The sequence below is a fragment of the Stegastes partitus genome, unplaced genomic scaffold, assembly GCF_000690725.1.
Source record: "Stegastes partitus isolate 25-593 unplaced genomic scaffold, Stegastes_partitus-1.0.2 Scaffold237, whole genome shotgun sequence".
In the NCBI taxonomy this organism is placed as follows: Eukaryota; Metazoa; Chordata; class Actinopteri; family Pomacentridae; genus Stegastes; species Stegastes partitus.
The window spans coordinates 178,309-203,466 of NW_007577968.1; the positions used below are offsets into that span (position 1 = coordinate 178,309).

At 42.6% G+C, this 25,158-nt stretch overlaps 1 protein-coding gene across 4 annotated transcripts in view; it reads right to left on the reverse strand.

Moving 5' to 3' along the window:
- Positions 1 to 24,877, reverse strand: part of slc23a2 (solute carrier family 23 member 2) — a 45,428-nt gene extending 20,551 nt beyond the window's left edge. Inside the window, exons 1-5 of one of the 4 annotated variants that reach the window (XM_008281562.1) lie at positions 24,590 to 24,877; positions 10,194 to 10,242; positions 7,248 to 7,468; positions 3,778 to 3,876; positions 2,187 to 2,303 (exon numbers count right to left, since the gene is read on the reverse strand). In XM_008281562.1, the coding sequence (XP_008279784.1) occupies positions 2,187 to 2,303; positions 3,778 to 3,876; positions 7,248 to 7,468; positions 10,194 to 10,242 (486 nt within the window). In that variant the 5' untranslated portion in view covers positions 24,590 to 24,877. The remainder of the gene's footprint in view (positions 1 to 2,186; positions 2,304 to 3,777; positions 3,877 to 7,247; positions 7,469 to 10,193; positions 10,243 to 24,589) is intronic. The other 3 variants (XM_008281566.1, XM_008281564.1, XM_008281563.1) reach the window with 3 other exon arrangements.
- Positions 24,878 to 25,158: the final 281 nt, after the last annotated feature.

Below are 25,158 nucleotides of genomic sequence, written 5' to 3' on the forward strand. Positions count from 1 at the left end.
TTTTTAAATTGAATCCTGTGTTGCTCATTTCTGGTTTTCCACCAACTTGATTTTTTGCTAATTCATTCATTTTCCTACAAAGATCTTCTCCAGCTTTGACACATCATTGAACATCCCTGCAAAAACACCATCTTATGTTTATTTAAAGCAAAACCTTCATGGCTTTTTTTAATGGCCATAAGTCTTGATTGAGTTGAGCGTTACGCAACTGCAACCAAACTCACAAACCCATCATGGAAAATTTGATGGAACTTTACCTTTGCATGAAAACATGTACAACACGGCAGATTTAAATGACAACAATAGAACTATGCAACCTCCATAAAACATAACGGTCTCTGTCGGCCAATCAGAGAAGAATCCACTCCCAGTATAATCTCAGTACACCTGGTCAGGATTAATTGCTGTGTGGGTGGATCTTCTGCATCTATAGGAACACAGCGCTCCTGAGACAAACTCTCTCTGAACAAACAAAGTCGCATGTGAACCAGTCATTAAATTATTTGGTGGTTAACGGCTGGCACTTGAGCTGCTGTTAGTTTGTTTTGTTCTGCTGTCAGACAACTAAATCAAACTATTCTTCATCGGCTAAACTTTAAAGTTGAATGGCATTCCCAGAGCCTGAGCAGTAACGCTGGACTCACACTACAGAAAATCCCAACAGACTTTTAAATCAGATTGCATCGTGTACATAAGGAGAAACTGTAATCTCAGGCATGCTCACACTACCAGACTGGGAAACAGCGGTGCATAACACACTACAGGGTATTATTAAGATTACCGTGCCAGAGGGAGTAATCAGGGAGCGGAGCACCAACTCACATGATCTCACGGGGACGCAGATTTAAACAAAACGTAGACTGTAGAGCAACAAGCTGCTCTCCTGCTAATAATACTTTCCAGTGAGAAAAAAACAAAACAAAAACAGAAACGGATAAGGAAACGTTTGGGGCGATGCGGTCAACATTGGCTGTTTATTCTTCAACAGGACCTGGAGGTGAGACTTTAACTCTCAGTTTTAATATCTGTAGCTGAGGTTTGCTTGGCGACAGCAGCTTTGGGTGGTAGCGTGATAATCGTAATCAGCCTGGTTGTAGCTCGTAAATATCAAGCGTGTGTGATAGCATCGGAGTGATGAGTCTGCGAGCAGCTCAGGAGGTTTGGGACTGGATCTTTAACCCCTCACATTACTGAATAATCTGGGCCGAACAACGGTTCAGACAAGATCCCAGACCAGAATTCTCCTCTGATTGCTGGCAGGAGTGAAATCAGTCCTGTGGTGTGAATGTGGCCTAAATGATTTCTTTCTTGTATTTTATGGATAAAAGATGCTGGCTGGGCTGCAAGGTGGAGCAGTGGTTAGCACCGTCGCCTCACAGCAAGAAGGTGAGGACACCTGGGATCTTCCTGCGTGGAGTCTCCATGTTCTCCCCATGCAGCGTGGGTTCTCTCCGGGTTCTCCAGCTTCCTCCCACAGTCCAGAAATTGTTGACATGTTGAGGTGATTGTAAATTGTCCATAGGTGTGAATGTGAGTGTGCTTGGTTGTCTGTCTCTAAGTGTAGCCCTGTGATAGACTGGTTACCTGTCCAGGTGAACCTGCCTTCACCCTGAGTCAGCTGGGATAGATTCCAGCCCTCCCATGACCCTAGTGAGGATTAAACGGTGTATAGATGATGAATGGATGGAAGATCCTGGTTCCGTTAAAAGGGAGTTCTCGCACCGTGATGTCGCCAAATACTTTTGGATTCTTTGGTCTTGTTGGATTTCTTTGTATAACATTGTAGGGATTTAACCTTAATATTTAAACTTGTCTGTTAACTCTTATCTCTCTATTAGAAAACACTTCAGCTCAATGTATGCTGTTTAAAATGTGCTGACTCGACGTTTCCGTAATGAGGAAGACACAGAGGGAGATTGCAGAAGACAAAAGTCCAGTGTCAGAACACATTGTGGTCACACAGTGAGAACATTAACCTGTTAAACACGACAACCACTGTGAGCGAAATCCTATTTTTGTGGATGACGTCTAGCTGCGTAATGACTTGTGGGCACAGTGCAATGAAAAATACTGCACTGACATGACAGCACGGTCAACATGTGGATTAAACAGGACATGTGTGTGTGTGTGTGTGTGTGTGGTGTTCTTCAGTCACTGTGAACAAAAAGCTCCATCTGCAGATTTACCTGTAACCCTAAGAACACACACAGGTACCAGGGTGGGGTGTCCTCAATGGTGTAGATCATATCGTTCCTCCTGGCGTCCACACTGTCTGTGCTGTCCAGCGTCTCAGACATGGAGCTCTACACGACACAAAGCAACAGGATGAACAACATCTTTAGAATCACCGCCTTTATTGACGTGCTTACTTTGTCCTGCACACTTTCCAAAATAATGCATTTTGGCAGAATACATTTATGCAAAAAGCAAATAGAGCGACAGCCAGATCCCTTTCAAGAGTGTCAAACGCTGATGTGAGAACAGAATGTCTGAGCAATATGAGGAAGGCAGAATTTTATGAATGAAGAAAATGCGAGATAAAAAAAAAAAAAAGACTGGCGACGGACAAAGAAAGACTCTGTGTGAAAAGAGAGCGCAACACATCCTTTTACTCGCCCGGCAAAGAAAAAAAAAAATGCACCGTCATAGTGACAGCAAGAAAAAGAGCCCAGCACAGGAAGGTAACACGGAGACAGTCATAGAGATTTGTTTGCGTTTTACTGTTTTGAATACAAAGAACCAGGAAAGTGCTGCGACACACAATCGAGTTTGATAACCTGTCTATTTGAAGATTAAAAAGCAGGCGAGTATACTGTTTATGTGCTGCGTGAAACAAAAATCACAGATAATCGTGTGAAAGACCAGTAATAATAGCTCCTGGTGTTGTGAGGCCATTGTCTGCCTGGTTTTGTTCTTAGTACAGAATACACTAGTGATGTCAATATCGTTCTAACTGTTCTTTAGATCTACATACCTTCATCCTGCTGCTGCCATGACAATGCAAATCCCCCTCCTCCTCAAAGGATTCATAGAGTTAATCTTATCTTAAACATTTCCCAAAGAGCCACAATCTTTTTCTTGTTGCTTTTAACTTTATTTTTTTTCATTTGCACAGTTTAACAGATTCTAATCTTTATCTTGTTATTATAACACAAAACCAGAGCGATATACACACAGACCAAAGCCCCCGAAAACAGACTGAAATCACAAATATAAAGAAAAGAAAATAATAAGGTTGCCAGGGTAACAAACTACAACCTCCATCTGTCTGGACCGTATTTTTATTGGTGCTGCCGTTCCTGTGTTGGCAACTGATTGTCTACGCAAACACGAAATTAAATAGGAAATGACGCAGTTTGTCATTTATTCAATCTCCCTGATACCAGCCTCGCTGTTGACTGTACATGGGAACATTTTCTGCTGCTTCATAATAAAATCTTTCAATTTCAAAAGAAATGCAACAGGATTGTGGATGCAGATATATTTGACTACCTTCTTGAATAAAAACAACATAGCTGGGGTGATTTTTGTGTTATTAAAACCAGGCTTGAAGGATGTAGGGGAAAGGTGAAGGAAGAAAAAGGCAAGTCACAGAGACGGTTGGTCACACAAAAATGACAATGCCAACACAAAAACTAAGCCTGAAACTGTGTGAGTTAGCTGTTTGAACCATGTGACTATGTGTCAGCCTGCTTGTGTAGAATATTTTGTACTTAAAATGGCCTTTTAGATAGTTAGTTATTCTGTTTCACTTCTGCATTTTCACTCTCACGTTACCTTTTCTGCTACTTGGTTGTCCTTAGTGTAGATGGCCATCAGCTCTGTGTTCTCAGTGTCTTGGTCTCCACTGGCGCCACCGACTCCGTTTACTACCACCTAAACACACAAGAACACACACCGCTATATCAGATGTCTATGTCACTATTTTTCCATTTCATTAGACAACACATTGGGAAGTCTTTTTTGCCAAATGTGAGCTCGCAGAAAGATTTTGTGGACAAAAGCTCGCAGCTCTGACACACTGTTGGTATCTGAAGCAACGTGAAAGGACGTGAGAGGTGAAGGAGTGTCAGAGATTGAGTTTGTATCTGTGTATGTGCTGTGCAATGTTTTAAAAAACAGAAATGCAAGGACAAGACTGGTAACAAAGCAGATTTGGATACCTGGACGTGAGCACGTGGTTCCTACAGTATGCAAACTGCTCAAACAAATTTCTTTCAGTGAGCATGTGTGTGTGTGATTTCTGTACGAATGAGTTTATCCATGTCGTGCTAATTAACATAAAAAAGGTTATTAATAATAATAAAAAAAAAACACATTGGGAAGGCAGTGACAGATGCTTAAAAACATCTAAGGACTTCATATTGTAGAACATTTTCGTCCTGAAGAACAACATGCAAATTGACAGAAACATGCAAATTCATTCATCCCTGAGCTGCCGCCAGCTCGTCTTTACTTTGTGGTACAGCGTGATTTTTACAGCTGGGTTTTTACTCTACAGTATGCAAGCATTCTCTGTTGTGTGTACATTCCCAGCCCAGCGGATTAACACTGAGCAGCAGCAGGTATGCAGGCTTATGCAAAGAAACAAAGATCACCTCACAATACCAAAGTGGGACAATTAAACACAGAGGAAGCTCCAGGTTCATGTTTCACTTCCCTTTGTGTCACAAGGCTTGTCCCCACGGGAGACGCTTTGTGATTGTCCCTACAGTTGGAACAGAGCTTATCTAAGTTCCTGAAGGAAACCAGCAGGCTTCACGGACACTGTCACAGTACAGTGGAAAGATTCTGCTAATCACTTTCTGAATTGTATGCCGTTGCATTCACGAACAGGCGTGCAGAAGTGGTGCATTTCCAGCTGATGGTAGGAATCTTAGGCTGGAGTCTATTCCAGAGGTGAGACAAACCCTGGACACGTCGCCACAGGGCCTGTAGGAGTCTTTGCTCTAAGTTTATTACTGAACAGCAGCCATACATATTGGTGTTTCCAAAGCAAAGGATATGCAAGCATTTCCACATGTGGAACAACAGCAGTAACTTTGCTGATTACTCACAATTGTAAATAAACCGTGGCATGGAGACCACATCAATCAAGATCACACTAACAGACTGATGAAGCCAGTAATAATAAATATTTAGTGTCTGAACAAAACTTTGGCTTTCAGTGTTCAGATTCTTTACTTCATGCCTTAACGTTTTAAACATTTGAAGGTATTGGAAATAAGCTGCAGCTACAACATTGACCATTTCAAAAGGGAAAAGGTGCTTCTTCATAGCACATTTAACAACTATTAACATTCATTCAGACTCTTTGTTTGTTAAATTTTGATCCCCAAGGAACATTTCAGACTCTCTAGCTGCTAAATGCTCAGCTGTGTTCATCAGCTAGTCACTAACTTTGTCAGGATAACAATCTGATGTGGGGAGGTGTCACGTAGTGGGTTTAGTGGAGCTTTTTTTTTTTTTTGCAGATTATGGTTGCAGCTGTACATGACACTGGTGACACTAAACCAGTAAATCTGCGAAGCTGAAAAACCACAAGAACAAGCAGAAAGACAACAAACAGGTCAATAAAGCTGCATAGCTGAGTGTCGGTTCTGTGGTTCCGTTATCTAAAGGTGACTTCTTTCTCACGACACAGTCACGTTTGTGTGTTGGGAAAAACTGTTATGTCTGACAACTCCATCAGCGCTTGTTAAATATTTTCCTGTTACGTACCCTTGAGAACAACGTATTGGCACAATTTGCAGCGTAACGGGTTGTTACTCTGTTATGACGCTGGCAAGAACCGCGTGTATGCAATTATTATTATTATTATCATTATTATGCTTATTACTATTTGCATAATTTATTTCATGACTGAATCGCTTGCTCACATACGGGGATTCCCACTGATAGACAATCAGAATAAATGCAACCGAAAGTCGCGATATACCGGAGCCGATATACCGGTCTGCAGGGTTGACGAGGTGACAGCGGGCTGCAGGGTTGAAAGGGTTCATTACAGTTTGGGTAACAGGATTATGTGAATACTACCAGGTCGTTTTGTAAGAAACTTGGATAAGAGGTGGAGCCTGAACGACAGAAGAACCGAATACATTTTTGGGTGGATCTGGTTTGGGTATCGCATGTCATAGGAAAGTAGACGACAGGTCTTGGCGAAGCTCTCCGTGTGCCCTTCTAATCACCGATGCATTATTGTGTAAGCAATGTTTTAATGGTGCATGGGGGCCAGCTTAAGAAAATGTAACTGCTTTATGTCAGAGTCACTCTATTTTATGAGCTAAATACATGTTTTGTATGAAAAATACTTCTCAATAAATAAATAAATTGGCATAAAATTGGGTCTATTTTCTCTTGCTTATCTGGAGCCGTGTTTTGCAACACGCTAAGACATTACTTTCACTAGTAGTTTGACGACTTGTCCTGTGAAATCCAAAGGTGCTCCGAGGCCAGAGGAGATATACAATCCCTCCAGAAGACGCGTAATCTTTTCTGGGTCTACCCTGGTTAACAACCACTTGTCCCTACCCAGGCGACGCTCAGGTGGCATCTGATAAGGATGCATGAACAAGTTCAACTGGCTCCTTTCTAAACCCCTCTCTGGATATCCCGGTCTCTAAGGGGAAGTTCTGCCATCCGCAGTCTCTTTCTTTTCATCACCAACAACAGCTATAGCCACAGGTGAGGGTTGGAATGTAACTCGTTTGGAAATTTGAGTGCTTTGCCTTCAGGCTCAGTGCCCTTTTCAATTAGGCGGTCTGGTACAATGCCCAGAGTACAGCACCCATCCTGCTTGTGCTCCACTTCATCCCAAGTACATGAAAAAAGTACTTAAGTACAGAGCACTTCATTTGTACCACTGGATCAAAAAACTTAAATAAAAACTGCACAAATGTGTTTGTACGATTCTGACAAATTGTTATCATTTGCCTATTGACCAACATGAAGCAGTGGCCTGGTCCCAAGAGGACGAACAAAGGAAATGAACGGACGGAGCAGCAGCAGCGTGCACTGAGAGGCCATGAGGTAGTGCATCGCTATTGGCTCAAACAAATACATTCCAAGCAAAAACCGGGGCCGAATATGATCGTGAGAGTCAGAAAACAAGAGGACAGGCAGAGGACAGTGATTATAAAGTTGCGTGGGACCCTGTTTGTGTCATTTGTTCATTATGGGAGCATCTGTGGTTTTGTTTCAGTTTTTTTCAATAGTGAAAAGAAGCATCAAACGGGGCTGCATACCGGAATAGGGTAGAAATCGGCACCATGTTTGCTCTCCTCCTCGTATTTTCCACTCTCGCTGGTGCTGTCCAGTGATTTGGAGGTGGTATTCTTCCCCACGCCCATCCTTGCGTCCGTGATGTCCTCCTCGTCTATCTCGGTCCCTCCTTTATCTCGCTCTGATGTGAACACTGCAGATGAATCCGTCAGTCCGATTACATTGTCCAGGACTGCCTCACCTGCTTGGAAGAAAAAGACAGATAAACACAGATTAATATCTTAATATATTTAAAGAGTTCTCATATCCTAACTTCACTGAAGATCTGATAACATCAGAGAGCTTGAGAGGCTGCCAGGTTGGACTCCTTGTTGATTAAAACTTGACTTAGCTCGGGTCTCTTTCCTTTTTTTTTTTTTTTTGGTCCAGCCTACTATGAACAACGAGACTACGTTAACTGCACGTACTGATGAAGTAAAAACAGAAATCAACGAGCTGCTTTTAGCTGCGCTAATAGCAAGATCTCCTTTCCATCTTCTGTTTAGTATCAAAGCATATCTGTTCCACTTTTGGCGGCTGCAGTCTTTCTTGGTTGCTTATCAGTTATTGATAGTGTTTTGAAGACATCAGCTTTGGCTCCGGTAACTTGGCTCAGTGATTCTGATCTAGAGCTGAAACAGCTCATCGACTGGTTTGATAGTCGGCCAATTGTGTGAATCATTTTTAAAGCAAAACTGCCAAGAACTGACTGGTTTGAAATGTTCAAATTGACTTCCTTTATCATATGTAATAGTAATAAAATATCGTTTTGTTTTGAACCATCAATCAGACAAAAAAAAAGAAAGAAACACTCCTAAGACATTGGTTTGGCCATTAAGCCATTATAATGGAATTTTAAAAACACTTTTCAGACATTTTAAAGACCAAACAAATGCTCCAGAGAATAATCTGCAGATGAACTGATAAAGACAATAATCACTGCAAACTGCTTACTAATAATCAAATGATTATTTGAGAGCTAATGACGTGGGAAGAACAATTTTACGGTGTTTAGTGAATAATCCTTTTGTTTGTTGGCACAATGTCACCGTCTGTTTAACACAAGAGGAGAGAGAAGACAGCAAAGAGAGAGGACAGGTTATGCAAGGAGAGAAGGAAAAGAATAAGTGGAGCTGAGAGATGGTGAAAACGGAGCTGGAAGCAGAGAGAAAGGGATGTCAGTTTGTAGTAGCAGGCGAGGTGGCGGACTGTCTAATTGTTGGTGTTGTGTCAGCTTCTGTTTGTGTAACATGGCTCTGTAGCATCCCTGTGTCTGTCTTATCTGACAAGGACATTTCCTTTATAAAATAAAAGAAGAAATAACAGAACTCACCTCTGACAATAAAGGCCTGATTGTGTGGTATATATACAAACAGGTGAAAGCTCCGACATTACTGTCTGGAATTAACAAAACTGGAACAGAAAGTTTCCATATTACAAAAAAATTAAACAAAAACCCAGTGGGTTGGTGATTTAACAGCATCTTGGTTAAGACAGGGACATTAGCGAGTACACAGACGTCAAACACAAATGCTGCACATGTATCCGATCATCAGGCTCGGCTGAGTGTTGCACTGAGACAGTTATGATCGATCACTCAAGTGCTGCCTTTAAACGTTGGCCTTGAAACTATTGAGTCTTATAAATGGGAAAAGGAGCCGTCAAGGATCCAGTTTCCTTCATTCCACTCCGATGCAAAGCTGCTTCATTATTTAAAAAGGTGTTTTCATTCATAACTTAGAAACACAAAACAAACCGACTGTACTTTCTGATAAAAACACAGTTCTCTAAATGGTTCTTTGTTTTTTTATGTCATTTTTCATGATGTGTGTGTCCAGAGATCTATCCTTTCCACACTCTTTACAAATTCAATATGAATAGATATAAAAAAAGTGTTTCTAATGCAGTTCTTGCATCTACAATCTATGTCAAGGTAAATTCATATTGGTCACAACTATGACTCAAATGTATAATAATCCCCTTAACATGGTTTCTCAAATGTATGTTAAAGAAAAAGAAAAAGTAGTAGAACTAATATCATTGACAATTTTTCAACCAGCTGTGAAAAAGTTTAGTCAGAAATGTTTCACTTTGTTAGTATAAATGATAAGAAACACACAATACTGTTTAAATAAAAAGCAGAAATGACGGCCTTGAGCTAATAAAAAATAACGGCCAGTTCATCCTCCATCTGTCTGCTCATTTCCTGTCAGCTCATCTGTACAAAGCAATCATGTCCTCTCCCCTCCCCTCCTCCTCCCCTCCTCCCACAATATTGCAGTTATGAATATAGTCGTGACTGGATAATCCGACACTAAATGTAAAACCTTCTTTTATGTCGGATAGCAAGGCTGTCGGATTGTCAAGACGGAGGTCGAGATACAAGGAGGGCTTGATGCTGGAAGGCTCACTAGTTGTTAATTATTGTTTATAGTTGTTATAATAACTAGTGTATTGTTAGAACACTACGCATCACTGGACTTCACGTCTAACTGACCGGTGTGATTGTGCACGCTTTGGACACTTCCACCCCGGGGGAGCGCCCCAACGGGGTGGAAGTGTCCAGAACACACAGGCAGTACTTGGCTGCTGATGCTAGTTTAGTTAGCGCTCACACTTCTGTTTCCACCATCGGTGGTGGTGGGGGAGTGGCAGATACGCTCCACCGTTACCATCCATGTTGTCCATTGTTAAGGGTCGGATTATCGAGTCACGACTGGAACTAGAAAAAGACTCCCTGCCATCATCCTCACTCAAACTGTCTAATCAAATCAGATGGCCCCACTTGTCGTGTCTGTATTGTCACCAGCTTTCTTCTACGTCACACTGCCTCATCAAATTTAGTGATTTTAGCGCCCTCCCGATACGTCCTCGCCCACCCAGCCAGTACCCCTTGCTTGCAGTGTAAGATGTTGGGATAGGTGTAATACCTAGTTGACACATCCCATCACTCCTGTCAAGCTGGGCGGCTGGGAGCATCTGTGTGGAAGGAGCAACAGAGAGGGAAAGGAGGAAGCAGTAGAAGAAGAGAGGACGAGAGCAAAGAGAAGAAAAGAAAGGGGGGAGGAGGCACAGAAGAGAGACACAGAGGGGTCGAGGATAAGGAGGAGGAAGAGGAGGAGGAGGAGGAGGAGGAAGGGGGAGGTGAGACACAAGTTAATTTGACAGATATCATTTAATCACAAGCAAAAGTTGTTAGTGCGGCTGATGTGCTAATTGTAGGTCTCTGGTGAAATGTGGCTTCAGAAAGGCGGTTAGTGCTTCCACCTCGTCACAGGTAACGAGAAGAGTCTTAAAAGAAGGAGGATGCAATCTCATTTCTTTAGCAAAAGTCAAATTCATAAAAACATGACAAGCTATGTTCAAGACTGATTCTAATTGTAGACCTAAACTGTGGATCAAAGCTGCACGATGTATAATTTCAGAATCAACAGTGATGTTTGTCATGAACGCAAAACAACCCAAACACATGTTAAAACTCTTTTGCTGCAGAAATAAAACATGCAAGGTTCTAATTTTCCAGAAGTCTGTCTGATAAAACATAGTTTACTCTGATTTATGGGTTCTTGACATCTAGACATGGTACGCGCTGCAAAGAACTGGAGAGCAACACAGAAAAGAAAAGAAAAAAAAAAGCCCAACATCAGTTGTATGGAAATATTTTCTCTATAGAAAGATTGTTGTTGATCAAAAACAGACACTCCATCGGCAGCGTCTTTGCTGCCACTACATGAGGCGACACAACTGATTTGTTTATTGGTTTTAAATTGGCACCACAAGCTCTGCCAGTGCAGGATGCCAATCAAAGCAAAAAACTGGGTTCCAAATGGCAGACAGAAATGAATGACACATACCTTTTAACCTGCTGAAACATGTGATATCAATTAGCAACTACAAAAGAGGATTATTAAAAACAAGATCCCGTCCATTGAGAAGCAACACGTGACATCAAACACCTGTTTCTCAGGTTGCCTGAACAGAGCTGGATGAGAACTGCAAAGCAGAACTTGAAACAGAGCTACAACGAATCAGTAGTCCCACATAAGTCCTACCCTCCACTTTATAAACTGGGACTTAAAACCATAAAGTCATTATTTGCAAACTTTGTCTTTAAGTCTAAATCTTTCTAAAAACAGACAATGCAGCTGAACATGTGGACAAGGCTGCAGTTGGTAAGTTATAGCCAGGTTACATTTACTAAGCTGCTATTTCATATTGCAGAAAAAACAAATAACGCAAAAAAAACAGGAACAGTTTGGCACAGCACCAACATGCGAGGGGGGTTCATCTTGACATCTGGCAGGTTTTTGCCATTTTGCTACATGATTGTGCCATTCTGATTAAAAATGTACGATGAATTTTATTTTGAAAGTTTTAATTGGCCTTCCTGTGGGTCAATCCACGTTTATGTGAAACCACCAGTAAATGTCAACACCAGTGTCCAGCCCAGTGATCGTTTTAAGTTCTTTCAAACAAGATGGCCGAGTCCTCAGTACCGACTAAAAAAAAGGCATTAATTGAAGTTAATTTTTTTTAATGTTTTGCACTTGTGGAAAGGGCCATTTTAAAATGAATTTACACTTTAAAGTAAACAGCTCTGAGTGTTTTCTTACTGACAACATGCACCGTTTGAGTTCCTTAACTGTAAAACACTTCCAATATTTTCACTACACATGAAGTTGTGCATGAATTTTGGGCACTGTTTTACCCCTACGACACTTCTGCAAAATAAAAAAATGGCTGCCTGTGATTCTGGTTAGACTCATTCTTTTTAAAAGGATAATTTTTCTTAATTACAATCTTTTTTATTTTTATTTTTTTTAAAGCAACACTATCTCATCAAGATACGATCTCAGTATGTGGCAGCATCATTTAAGGTAAACGCACTTGGGAAGGAAACATGAGCGATCACATGATGGAAAACAGGTTTAAAACCAGAAACACAAACTTAAATCAGCTAAAGGTCAGTGGCTGGACGTTTCTTTCCGTGAAGAGCTGCTTAAACACAGAAACTATTAAACTTCGACACTCGAAAGCTGTGCTGACTCACAGTTTCCTGTTTTGTCCGTGATAACGCTGAGCTCAGTGCCCTACATGAGGAATGATACTTGAGATCGCATTCATAGAGTGCAAACAGGAAGTCATTACATTAAAGCCTACTAAGGTAACCTATCCATCCCTCTTGACTGCATCCGTCCTCCAGGTCAGCCTTCGATTTGCTTTCTTGGGTTCAAAAAGAGACAAAAGTGCTGGAAGACGTGTTAAATGTCAAATAAATAGCTTATGATGGGTAGAATGAGAATGTTAATTTACTTATGTTGAGCAAAATGTAGTTAGATGCTGGTTTAGGTAACATGTAGGCTTGTTTACAGCCCGTCTGATTGGATGATGCAGACTTCTTCTACTTTATTTTTTAGTATTACAGATTTTCTCTCCGGTGTTCTTTTCTAATGCTAATATTTGGCAAGTGCAATATTATCATGCTGAATATAAATGATGGCCAGAACACACACACACACACAAATAAACCACTATCCCTTCATAATAAAGGTGTTTTTCTGACCCATGCATGCCGCACACAGGACATGAAAACAGAGCACATGATCGAGCTCGGCGCTGAACAGCCCGTGGCCCTCTCGGTGCTGTGACTCAGCTGTGAGATGTGAAGCCTGACAGAGAGTATCCCAGCAGCCTCTGGGTGACTTAAGGTCTGATGAGGCGTGTGCTAACACCAGAAGAGCCACGCTACTGTAGCATGAAATCCCCAAATGCTCGACTCCGCCATCACCCAAGAGACAGAATCACTCAGCTCGACTCGTTCCCGTTGTTTCCGTCTGCTGGTGTTGACTGGGAATCCGTCCACACACAACACACACACACACACACACACACACACACACGATAAACATCCGACAACGGAGGGAAAACAAGAGAGACATGGGGAACTGGAGCGAGAGAAGAGAGAACTGAAACTGAGTTTATGTGGTTACGTAACAGAAGTGAAATTTGCAGTTGGAGCAACGCTGGCGAGCTTTTCGAATTATGTAAAAGGAAAACTTAAAGGATGAAAGCAGGGGAAGTGTGAGTTTGGATAGGAGAGTATCAGGAAAACGAAAAAAGAAAAGCAGTGAGGAAATGAAGCGAGTGAGGCGAGGAGGAACAAAGATATCTGCGGCGGTAATTTTATCTCATCCCAGAATAAGCGGGCTGGTGGACAGTTACCGGCTGGATCTATAACCATGGTAACCCGATCCGTGGGTCTTGTGCAGGCTTGTGCCGTGTTGTGTGGGATTCCACCACAGGAGGACACGCTCAGTGTTTGTGTTGGTGGTTACATCTCTAAGCACCGAGTTAAGCACACTTGTGCGTATCAGCACAGATGTTGGTCTGGAGTTCAGAGTGTAGCCAGCAGCAGGATTGCGGTTACGCACAGATTTGGGAATTTTTTTTTAATCACACGGTTTTTGTTACCAAAAAATTGTAGAACATTTCCATCACAGACGTTTGCGTGGGATTAAATTTGCAATACAAACCAGCAGCCGTTTGATACGAAGGCTACAACTAATGACTACTCTGATTATTATTGCCAATTATATTCTCAATTAATCGCTTCACAAAATTGCAAAGTGCTACGAAAAAACAAATCACACTCTCCAAGCCCGAGACGATGAAGATCTTCAGATTTCTTGTACAAAACTGAAGAGTTTACAGCCGTGTCAAACTGAGAAAAAACGGCAGAAATCATCCCGGAGCAGCAGTGAGCGACTCTGAAGGGAAACAACTAATTAGCTGCTGAGTAATTTAAGCTCTACAGGCTACAAGAGCAAATCAATAAACAGAAATCATTTTGCCAGCAACTAATTTACAAATAATATCCCTAAAACGAAACAAGAATAGAAGTAGTTCTGCGTTACACAACTTTGCTTCACCTGCTCGGTTAAAATTATTTCTCCAAAACTGTACTTACCCGTGTTCGGTAAGGGACAGGACATGACTGCTAATCGCTTATGGGAGTTATCCTGCAAGCTCTGCTGCCAAACTGCTCTAAAGGATGAAGACTGTCGAGAACAACTGTTAAAAGCTGGCAATGACCTGACATGACATTCACCTGCTCCTCCTTTTTTTTGAAGAGGTGTTCCGGTTCTGAAGGAAGAAGGAATTCTTCTAAGACTTGGAGATGTTTCAGCATAGAAACCTGCATATGGCTGCATGGAAGCTGAGCGTCCTGCTGGATTTTTGTTCGTACATTTCGCTCAACGGTCGTCGTTTGCGTTGAGGTGTTTGTTAAAACAGGTGTTCAGACCACAATTTATGAGAGGAAAAAATAAATCGTTCACAGGGATTGGCTAAATTCCACGAAACTACTGCATACGATGAAGGTTTCTGTGCTGTAAATTCCTACAATTCCTACGATGCATCACATAAAGCGATAAGATGGGATGATTATATATGGACAAGGTGTACAGCAGCCGAACATCTCCACAGCTGTAAACAAACTGGGAGGACGAACGGACAAAACGGCCGAGCTGCCACAGAATCAATAAAGCTCGTTTATTTGTGCTGAACTCTGAAAAAGCCTAATTACTGTAATTATGCCGACTCAAAACAATAACTAAACTACTGGCATGACGGGTCCTGCACACTTAAACTAGAAGATCTGAGAAGTTCTGAGACGGTTCAAACGTGCACCGCTCGCCTTTGAAATCTGACGAGTAAATAAATGCCAACAACGTGCCACAGCTGTCGAGAAACTATTTAAACTAGGAAACAAAGATGACATGTGTCACGTCACTGTAAAACAAACTGAAATATGTGAGAAATGTGCATACGTGTGTCGTCGGTGGCGGCAGGCGTCGCTTTACGTGACCGGGTACACGTGAGGAGATCATATTTCACCGCGAGGGGCGACTGCAAAGGGCCTCCAAGGTCATGTTTACATCGGTCGACTTTCTGCCGGCGCATCAGAGGTGAATGGAGATAAGAGAGTTTGGCTAAGCGCTGCGGTCACAGCGACGGCAGGACAGGAGCAACGTGAAGTCAGACTGACTCAAACATACAGTACAGGACTATAAATATTCCCATACAGGCAACAACAGGTCATTTCTCCTCAACAGGTTTGACTGATGATCTGATGAAGCTGGAATAAATCAAACTGTTGTTGTTGCTGCAGAAGCTGGATAAATCAACCACAAACCAACATGTTTTTTGAAGCAACTTCCTTCCTGATGCTGCCACTAAAGACAGTCACCCATCAGGTTTTCTGTTTTATTAAATGCCTGGAATATACAAAGTGAAATCAATTTGAAAAAAAGTCCTAAATCTTTGCATTTTTATAGCTGAAACTAGAAAAATGACTAATAATTATCACTATAATAATATTTTTCTAATTCACGCTACTACAGCTGCAACAGGGCTGCAAGGGGGACCAGTGGTTAGCATTGTCGCCTCGCAGCTAGAAGGTCGCTGGTTCGCGTCCCGGTGAGGACACCCGGGATCTTTCTGCGTGGGTTCTCTCCAGATTCTCCGGCTTCCTCCCAAACATGTTGAGGTTAATTGGTGATTGTAAATTGTCCGTAGGTGTGAATGTGAGTGTGCTTGGTTGTCTGTCTCTAAGTGTAGCCCTGTGATAGACTGGTTACCTGTCCAGGTGAACCTGCCTTCACCCTGAGTCAGCTGGGATAGACTCCAGCCCCCCATGACCCTGGTGAGGATTAAGGTGTAGTGATGATGGATGGATGGAGAACTGCGACGGAGCATGACAATGATCCTGTCTGAGGCTTTTCATATTTTAAATTTATATTTAAATTGTTTTTTTTTCTTGATTTAACTGTGTCTATTTTCACTTTATGTTCATTTTTAAAGGCAAAGCACAAACATCACTTTATTATTTCAGTTTGGAGCATTTTTTAATTTTCACAGCTTCGTTATTTTGCTGTTTTCCTTTCAGTATTTATTTATTAATACCGTAAATAAAAGCCGCAGTCCCGTGATTTTGACGGGACTTTCAGTGTCACCCCTCAGGAGACCCCTACACTGAAAAAAGGAACCAAATAATGAAACCACCAGATGAGGTGTGTGGTTGGAAAGTGGTCCTAATGCTTTAGAGCAGAAACAGGTATCAGTTTTGATTACCTGCATCTGGTCAAAAGTAATAACCGTTTATTTTTTCCACAAAAGATGGAACCAAGTCAAGTTAACTTTAAGGACAAGCACATTTTGTTGTGTAACATCAGATTATCTTGGCAGCTGTCGGTTGGGATAACAATCAATACACAAACAGCCAAAGCATTTAGCAAGACGTCATTTAACAGGAAAAAGTACGTTAGAACACATATACAGACACACACACATACATACAGACATACCAACTATGCGTGTAGACATGGTTTCAGTGGCTACAGGAATCTTGACTCCTGGTGTATTCGTCTGTGCTCATGTTGCTCAAAAAGAGCTGCAACAGCAACGTCACAAGGCGAAAACTTTCAGCTTCGCCTGGACTCAGCAGCATCTTTAAAGCCCTTTATTATGCATTCTGCTGTTGCTGTTGCGTGGTAACGGCTAAAAATGGTGCATTTTTTCCCAAATTTTTGACCAGCTTAGGGACTTACTGTAAATCTCTGCCTCCTTTTCTTAATCACGATTCAACAAGAAACGTTCAGGGATGATCGGGTCCCAAACCTTTCAACACACTGAAACGCTGATTTCAAACAGAGACCACTGTTGTACACAAACTTTCCCTTCCATTCAGGATCGTCCCACCTGGATTGCGAGGCACAGGCGTGAAGTTTGGCACGAGGCTTTAAGGAAGCAAAGAAAAAGCCGGTTGTGGCAGATGCAACACGGTACATTTAACGGGAAAATTATGTCAACTTCCAGACGAAGACAAACTGCTGAGTTACGTATTTTCAATAATCTGGCCGGTCTTTAAGGTTAAACATTAAGTGGACTCCCACGCTGTGCCATACAAACGCATTCCTCAGCTGAAGAAAACCAAAGCAGCGGGACAGACAGTCACATTCAGACCAGGAGAATGGAGATGCTCAGGCGTTAACTGTACTTCCATCCCGTTCTCACAGCAACACCTACACCCACACAGCATGCTACCACCGCTACATGAATGGGCGCAGCTTCTCACATTTGTTCTCAGACAAAGTAAACCCGTACTGTAACTGTACACTCGTCTTATAGGTCATCCCGCCCCCCCCACCAGCCTCGGGCATTTTTTCCTCCAAGCCCCACAGTGATATAAACTAAAGGTATCCATTGTTGCTTGAAGTTGATGAAATCCTTTAAGCCTACCCGAGCCAGACTCCTGCCGCGCTTCGCAGCGGGACGACCAGTTTTATTTGCTTGTGCAGTAACTATGGAAACAGATTACATTTACTCAGACACTTAACAGTTTCATAATTATCAGCTAGAAAGGCCTGGACTCATACGTTAAATCCCATCTCTAGTCAGTAATTGAACCTGTAAAAATTTGCCTCCTTTCCTTTAGAAACTGCAGATCTACAAAGCCCCTGCCTCAAACCACTCGCTGAAGCTCGAGCACACCAGCTCACCTACAACACTGCAAAACTGCTCCATACTTCACAAAGGCAAGCTGTAATATAGGAGTAACTAAAATAATGACACAGGAAACCTCATTCCTTGACAAGACCGCTTCCTTCGGTTTGTTAAATGTGAAGTCCTGCAAGTCTGAACGGAGCATCGCAACAAAACGTCACACTGGAACATCAAAGAACATAGAAAATACCTTCATTTGTTATCAGTTAAACGCTTTATTATTGCGCTCTGTATGTCCTTAAAACTTGGAAATATATATTAAAAGCTATGGGAAAATAAACAAAACAACATGAACCATCTTTGGGATATTTTGAGCTGAAAAACTGAAAGACACATGCTGGCGACTTTCATTCATTTACTGAGAGAAAACACAATATGGGGCCTTTCATTTTCAGTTACTTCACTAACTGCTGCAGGAGTCCGTAAGGTTGTTTGATTTTGGCCTACAAATATGAAATGGAATAATTGAGCATCACAGGGCTGCAAAAATATTTATTTTCATTATCGATTAATTAAACTCATTCACTCTTTTTTGTTCAACCACAATCCATCACCTAAAGATCCATCCATCCATCATCTCTACACCTTAATCCTCAGCAGGGTCATGGGGGGCTGGAGTCTATCCCAGCTGACTCAGGGTAAAGGCAGGTTCACCTGGACAGGTAACCAGTCTATCACAGGGCTACACTTAGAGACAGACAACCAAGCACACTCACATTCACACCTACAGACAATTTACAATCACCAATTAACCTCAACATGTTTCTGGACTGTGGGAGGAAGCCGGAGAACCCGGAGAGAACCCACGCTGCACGGGGAGAACATGGAGACTCCACGCAGAAAGATCCCGGGTGTCCTCACCAGGACACGACCCGCTCACAATGAACCTGCTGCTATAACAAAAGAGCGGACAGACGAAAACAAACAGCGCCCAGAGAGATAAGGAGATGCTTGACGGAGCAGCGAGACTATCGCCAAGGCAGTCGCTGCACAGACAGACCCAGTGACAGAGCCCCGATAAGATAGAGATCACTGGATGATTCCTAAAACAAGCTTTTCAACATATAGCAAGGTCACACTGCTGTGCATGTAAAGCACTATTAGCCCACATTGAAGGGAATCAGACTGAACCAGCATCAACAGAAAAGCACAGGATCTTCAAAATGACCAAGGAAACAAGATTATTTAATCATTTCAGGAAACTTATTTAACAGAAATGGCCAAATTTCTAGTTTCTTTATAGTTTGTTTACCTGAACTTCTTTTGAAAAACTACCGTAAAGGAATTTCAAAAGCTGTCTTTCTTTAATAATAACAGGGATCGTGATCGTATTTCTTGACAAAAGCGACGTGTTTTCCCCTTTATCAGGCGTTAGACGCAGGAAGACCTCACATGGGCGACTTCCAGCAAACTGGGAAACAGTAAGTCAATTAGTAATCCTCTTTGGTAAGCTGCTACCAATCCATTCATCATCTGTCATGCTGCTGATTAAATTTTTATAAAACTTACGTATGATGTGGGTCAGTACTTTGTTCCGGTACTTTCAGAACTGCGCAGGCTGGGCCCGAGGAAATGTCACAAGATTTTTTTATAAACGAACCACAAAATCTGGGCCATGGCTAAATCAATTTTTTAATTTATTCAACTACGCCTATAATAGCACTTTGCTCGGAACTGGGGCGACAACTATTGATTATTTTCACCACGAGCATTACTTTCTCATTTGTCCATAAAACGTCAGAAAACAGTGAACGGTCCACATGGACTCATCTGTTCTGTCTGACCAGCACTTCAAGCTGTAAAATATATGAAGTGTGCGATCCAATATGACAGAAAAGTCCACAAAGAATACTTGGAACAATAATCTGGACCAGGGAAAGATGATATCACAACATGTGAAAAAAAAAACTTGGCAAAGTAATGAATAATATTATTCTGAACTATTGCCTGGTTCCATTTGCTGGATTCCTCTGGGGGACTGTTGCATAATGCAGATCAACAGATTAGAGGTCTTTACCGGTCCGTTTGGTTGTGAGGATTCAGGATCTGACCCAGTATCGGGGTTAGTCGCACTTTTAAGAAAATTAATACATGCACGTCGGGTCAGGTGTCAAAAACAACAGACACCTGAGGAAGTGCTTCAGGTTTCAAGGTAAACAACGGCTGTTTAATTCACACAAAGCACAAAACCAAGCCATGATGCAATTCAAATCAGGTGTTTCTGTGTGTAGCATAGTAGGAACGAGATAAAAACAAACATCTTAAATAATAAAAAAAACTGAAATTAGAAAACAATATGCATTCACTGCCCATCTGCACATAAGTATGATTTGTTGCGGTTGCCAATAAATCCACTGGATGAGACCACTGGAGCCACTTATTGGCTCCAGTGGTCTCATCCATCCACACACAGTCTGTGGAAAATCTTTAAAATGCTATTGAATGCCCATTTTGTTCTCCATCTCATTATACCAGACCAGATGTGACCCAGTGAAAAAAACAAAAATCATAGTTTTGTCTATTTTTTTTAAATGGCCACTGCACTGACGGTCATCTACAGCCGTGACTGCAGCAAAGACAGACAGCAAGCGCTAACAAACATTGCCCCACTGGCGTCGAGGGGAATAACATATTTTTGAAGGATAAATGGAGTTAAACGGCTTATTACGGCTGAATATGTTGTTCACTCCCTACAGGCTGCTATCCGTCTCCTGTACTTAGCAGGACACGGACTGTATAAAACAGTAAATAAAAATAGAAGTAAATGTTATTTTAGGGCATAAATATTTAGAGTCACAGGCCAGAAGGTTGCAGTTTACCACACACACACACACACACACACACACACATACACACACACTAACTTGCACAGTACAGTGGGAAGGCACAGCATGACCCAGCACTACAGTGTAATCTTAGTCACATGCTGCCTTCAGCAAACAGGGCCAGAAATCCATTTCTGCGACCCAGTTCACCTCCGTGTGTCTGTTCCTGGCCGAGCCTGGCTCAACACGCGGTGAGGTGATCTCCTGCTCTATATCCTCCAGTCAGAGTGAGTCAGAGGAGTTGCTTTAACTAGAGTAGAGGATTAAGAGGAAACAACGCCAGTGATCGTCGCAGTTTTGTGTACAAGCAGTACCTGTGGTGGTACCATTAAATAGAGCAAGCTACGGTTGATCACACAGCGATCCACTGGGGTAGAACCATGATGTGGTTCTTTACACAGAAAAGCTAAAGACCCAACTCTGAAATCTCTGCATCCTGTTCTTCCATCAGATTTCACTGTTTTATTCTGAGCAGAAGAGGAATCACCAAATCTTTAATGCCTCTTTCAGGTATGTTGGTACGCGTCTTCATCCATCGTGTGTTTACAGCTTAACATACTGCATCCAATGAGTCCGGTCCTAACTGTGACACAGCTGATCAACCTTTGGCTTTGTTCATGTGGAGCAGGAAAGCTTGGACAGGGTTATTTCTGTGTTTAAGTTTTGTTTTTAAGTTAAGCTAACAGGATGGCACCCTGCAGCAGTGGTTGGCACCGTCCCCTCCCAGCAAGGAGGTCTTGGGTTAAAAGCTTCTGGTTGTAGTTGAAGCCATTCAGCTGCTTCTCCTCCTACAGACGGACTCAAAATTCTTGATCTTTGACTACTGATGCCGGTGGTAGTCCTGCTCTCCAGGCGACCTGCTACAAGCTGGAGGACCACTTCCAGCTTGGTGGTTTGTATGTCACTACAAAACGCTCACTGAAGCTGCAGGGCAGAACAAAAGTTGCATAAGGACTTCCCATCGTGAGATACACGACTACTGTTGTCAGCTGCAGCCCAAGACAGTGGCTTGGTGTCCACCTACAGGACGAGAGAGGCAGCTCAGTGGCATTAAGGAATACCACAGCAGCGACCTGGCTAGCCTGCAGGTAGGGAGACGATGCTGTACAATTCTTCTGATAAACAGATTAAATTAAGATCATCTGCAAGATACAAATGTCTGATCCATCAGCCTGAATGTAAGCTGCAGTTGTAACTAATACAAAATACAACTAATACAAAAAAAGCAGAATGTACTGATAACAATATTTAACCACATCAAATCCCATCTCCTACGTAAGGATAAGCGCAATAAAGACATTCTGAAAAATACACCTGATATATTGGTTAAGATAGAGTCCCATGCACTGAAAGTCTGTTTCTTGCTTTTCTAAAATAACTGACAGGTTGGAGATTGGTCCCTCACTTAGGGAAGATTGCACATTTTGTGTCTTCATCTCAGAGGAATAATCTCATCTTTCAATCTCCTTGTTTGAGTTAGAGGACAAAGATAACATGAGATTTTTTTTTCCTTGTTCTAAACCAGTATTTCTCTCTGACGGAACACGGTGCTGTAAAATCTGATTACATGTTTGCTTTGAATTTCATCAGCTAGAATTTTTTGCTGGGATTATTTCCTTTTACATAATTTGCACACTCTGGGAACCTTCAGCCTGAACACTGATCCAAACAATCACTCCATGAAGTCAACCTGGTCTTAGGATTTCTGAAGAGCCGAGACAATCAAAGGCAGTAAAATAACCTGCTCTCAACAGCCTGTGGTGTCGAACACTCCACCACCACACTGGTCCCATTAAAAAAAAAAACCCATTCATCACAGGACTAAATGACTAACGCCCGTCACCGCAGAGATCTGTGGTTACAAAGGCTTTTGATCTGCATGTCACTGTCTCGTCAGCCCCCTTTGCAGACGGTAAGCAGCAGGGGAGGCTGGCCAAACCTACAGCAGCTCCTGAACAGTCAGCGTTGCCTCCACAGCGATGCGAGCTCTCCCAACTGAAAGAAGCATCCTCACTGGGGTGTCTTAAAGTTGTTTCACTGCTATCCATCAAATCTGAAAAAAGTGACAGGTCTGAATAAAGAACGAGGCTGATTAGCAGGTCTAATGAGAGGATGTTGACAAGAACAATCTGAAGCCGTCGTAGCAGCGTTTAGTCGTTTAGAGTATGGCTCCAGTAGTTCTTAATTAAACATCCTATTTTATTTTTGTCATGTGCTTTCTTTGACGCTGTATGTATGCACATTGAGAGCTACTTAGACCACGTGTAAATATGCTTGTTCAAAGGGAATCCCAAGGAAACTGTGGATTTAAATAATTTTGTAAGGATACTTATAAGTCTTACTATGTGATGACACATGTTACGGATTAGCAGCATAAAACCCAACCGAACTGTGCTCAGTCAATTTTGATTGTGACTCAGCAGGAAGACAACTGAAAATTATCTGTGCAAAATCATTGCTATGAAACATCTGTTAACGACGTGAAGCTGAGCAAGTACACAAAAATAAACAAAAATAACCACCATGAAGTGGACACGGAGAGCATGAACTGTCCACTAACCTCACCCCGACTGGTCGAGGCAGATAACCGCCCTCGCTGCATCTGATTGTGCTCGAGATTTAATCTTGTTGAAAGGGGAGTTATTTTTGTTTTTTTACTTCCCACTAAAACTACACTGAACAGAAACTCATATGGGTTTAAAGGATATTCTGCAAAATAAAACCAAACATGTGGTGAAAATATATTTAACTGGTTTATATAAAAAAATATAACACACACATTGGCCTGAATAGAAACCTTTGTGACATTACAAGCATTAAAAAAAAAACACCTGCTCAGCTCACAGCAGGAACAACCACACACTGTTATATTCACCTAAACACTGGTTCCAATTAAGCTCAGTTTTATGGACACTAATGTGCAAATCATCAAACCTGTCCACACCATATTTGTAGCCTCACAAGGAAGAGGAAATAAAGAAAATTCTAAACCTAAACAAACATTTGTATCATGATAAATAACCCTATTGTGTCCTCAGTGTCTCATATTATCAGAGCACATGACCCTGATGGTGAAGGCCAAAAGCTGAGAACAATTTCATCATGCAAGAATAATTTTTATTTTTTTAACTAGCAGGTGCATTTGGGCCAAAAATCCTTACTCTGGGCAAACTGGGAATAGCGGAGTCATCTGGAAATGTAACTGCTCATTGATTGGACTGGAAGCAGCCAATCTGCTCTGCGGCACATGTTCAGTTATTTTGACTCCAAAGGATGCTGCATCCCTTTTACCTCCATCACTGCCATCCACTTGCCTTTTTTTTTTTCAGTAATGTGCAGATGACAGATGTACACACACACCTGCCTCGCCACGTTTCCAGGACACCACCACCACCATCATCAGGAGCCAATAAATCTTAATGGCCAAACACTGTGTCCCAGTTAGAGCTGCCTGGTGGCGGCTGCTTCATATCAGCTCCACCTTTTGGGGTCTCATTAATTTAAACGATACGAGGCAATGCTATTTATTAATGCATGCTCCCTGCTCTGTGTTTTGTGCTGCTGGAGTCACAATAAACCCTCATTATCTGGAAACCTTGAGGCATGTGGCCTCCTTAACACACACACACAGAGAGATGCTGCGTGAAATGTGTTTTGTCGCGCTAATAAGGGGAAAGGTAACCAGCGGAGGAGATAAGGGACGAGCCTGATTAATAGGGGCCTTGATTTTCTCGGTCACACTCCGGCATCAGCAGACACACGGTCACGCCGGCCCACGGAGTCCTCGGGGACCTTTACATCTCTAACGAGCCGGAGGAGCCCCGGCTGTAGCGGCGCTCAGCGGGAGGGGGGCTGCCGTAGCCTGTCCGGCTTCCTAACGTCCACACGTGTGCTAAAGTCAGCCTCACGGGATTAAAAATGGCACGTTTTGTACTCACTTGCCTGATGAAAGAGAAGACGGAGTCCACTTCCCTTCTCGGCTAGCGTGCCGACCGTTGGCTCGTCCCCGTGCTCTGTGTTGTTGAAGCGGAGCGGAGCGGGAGCCGAACACAGCCGACGGTTGAGGGCGAATGGTCGGTCACATAAACGGCGGGCGGCGGGGCAAGAGGTGAGAGCGTCTTCAGGCCCGGTTTCCTCCGAGGCGAGCTCCTTCTCTTCGACAAACGCGTTTTGAAACAGCTGCCGGACGCGCTGCCCATGGAGGGATTTTGCGTTTCATAAAGCCACGGGGGTTGACGTTCTCCATTCGCGCATGCCCACTTCGCCCTTGACGTCAAGTGCCAGCCTCTCGGTCCCGCCCCCCGAGCCGCGGCTCAGCCAATCGGAGGCGTGCTGGGAGGTGACGCAGCCCAGCCTCCCTCTGTGTGAAGATGTCAGTGTCTGAGCCTCCACCACTTTCTGTAATAATAACCTTTCTTGCATAAGCCGCCCGTTATTTCTCTGCCGTGCACAGTTACTTAACCAGCGCGCCGTTTACGGCCTCGTAAATTGTTAAATGGGGTCTTTC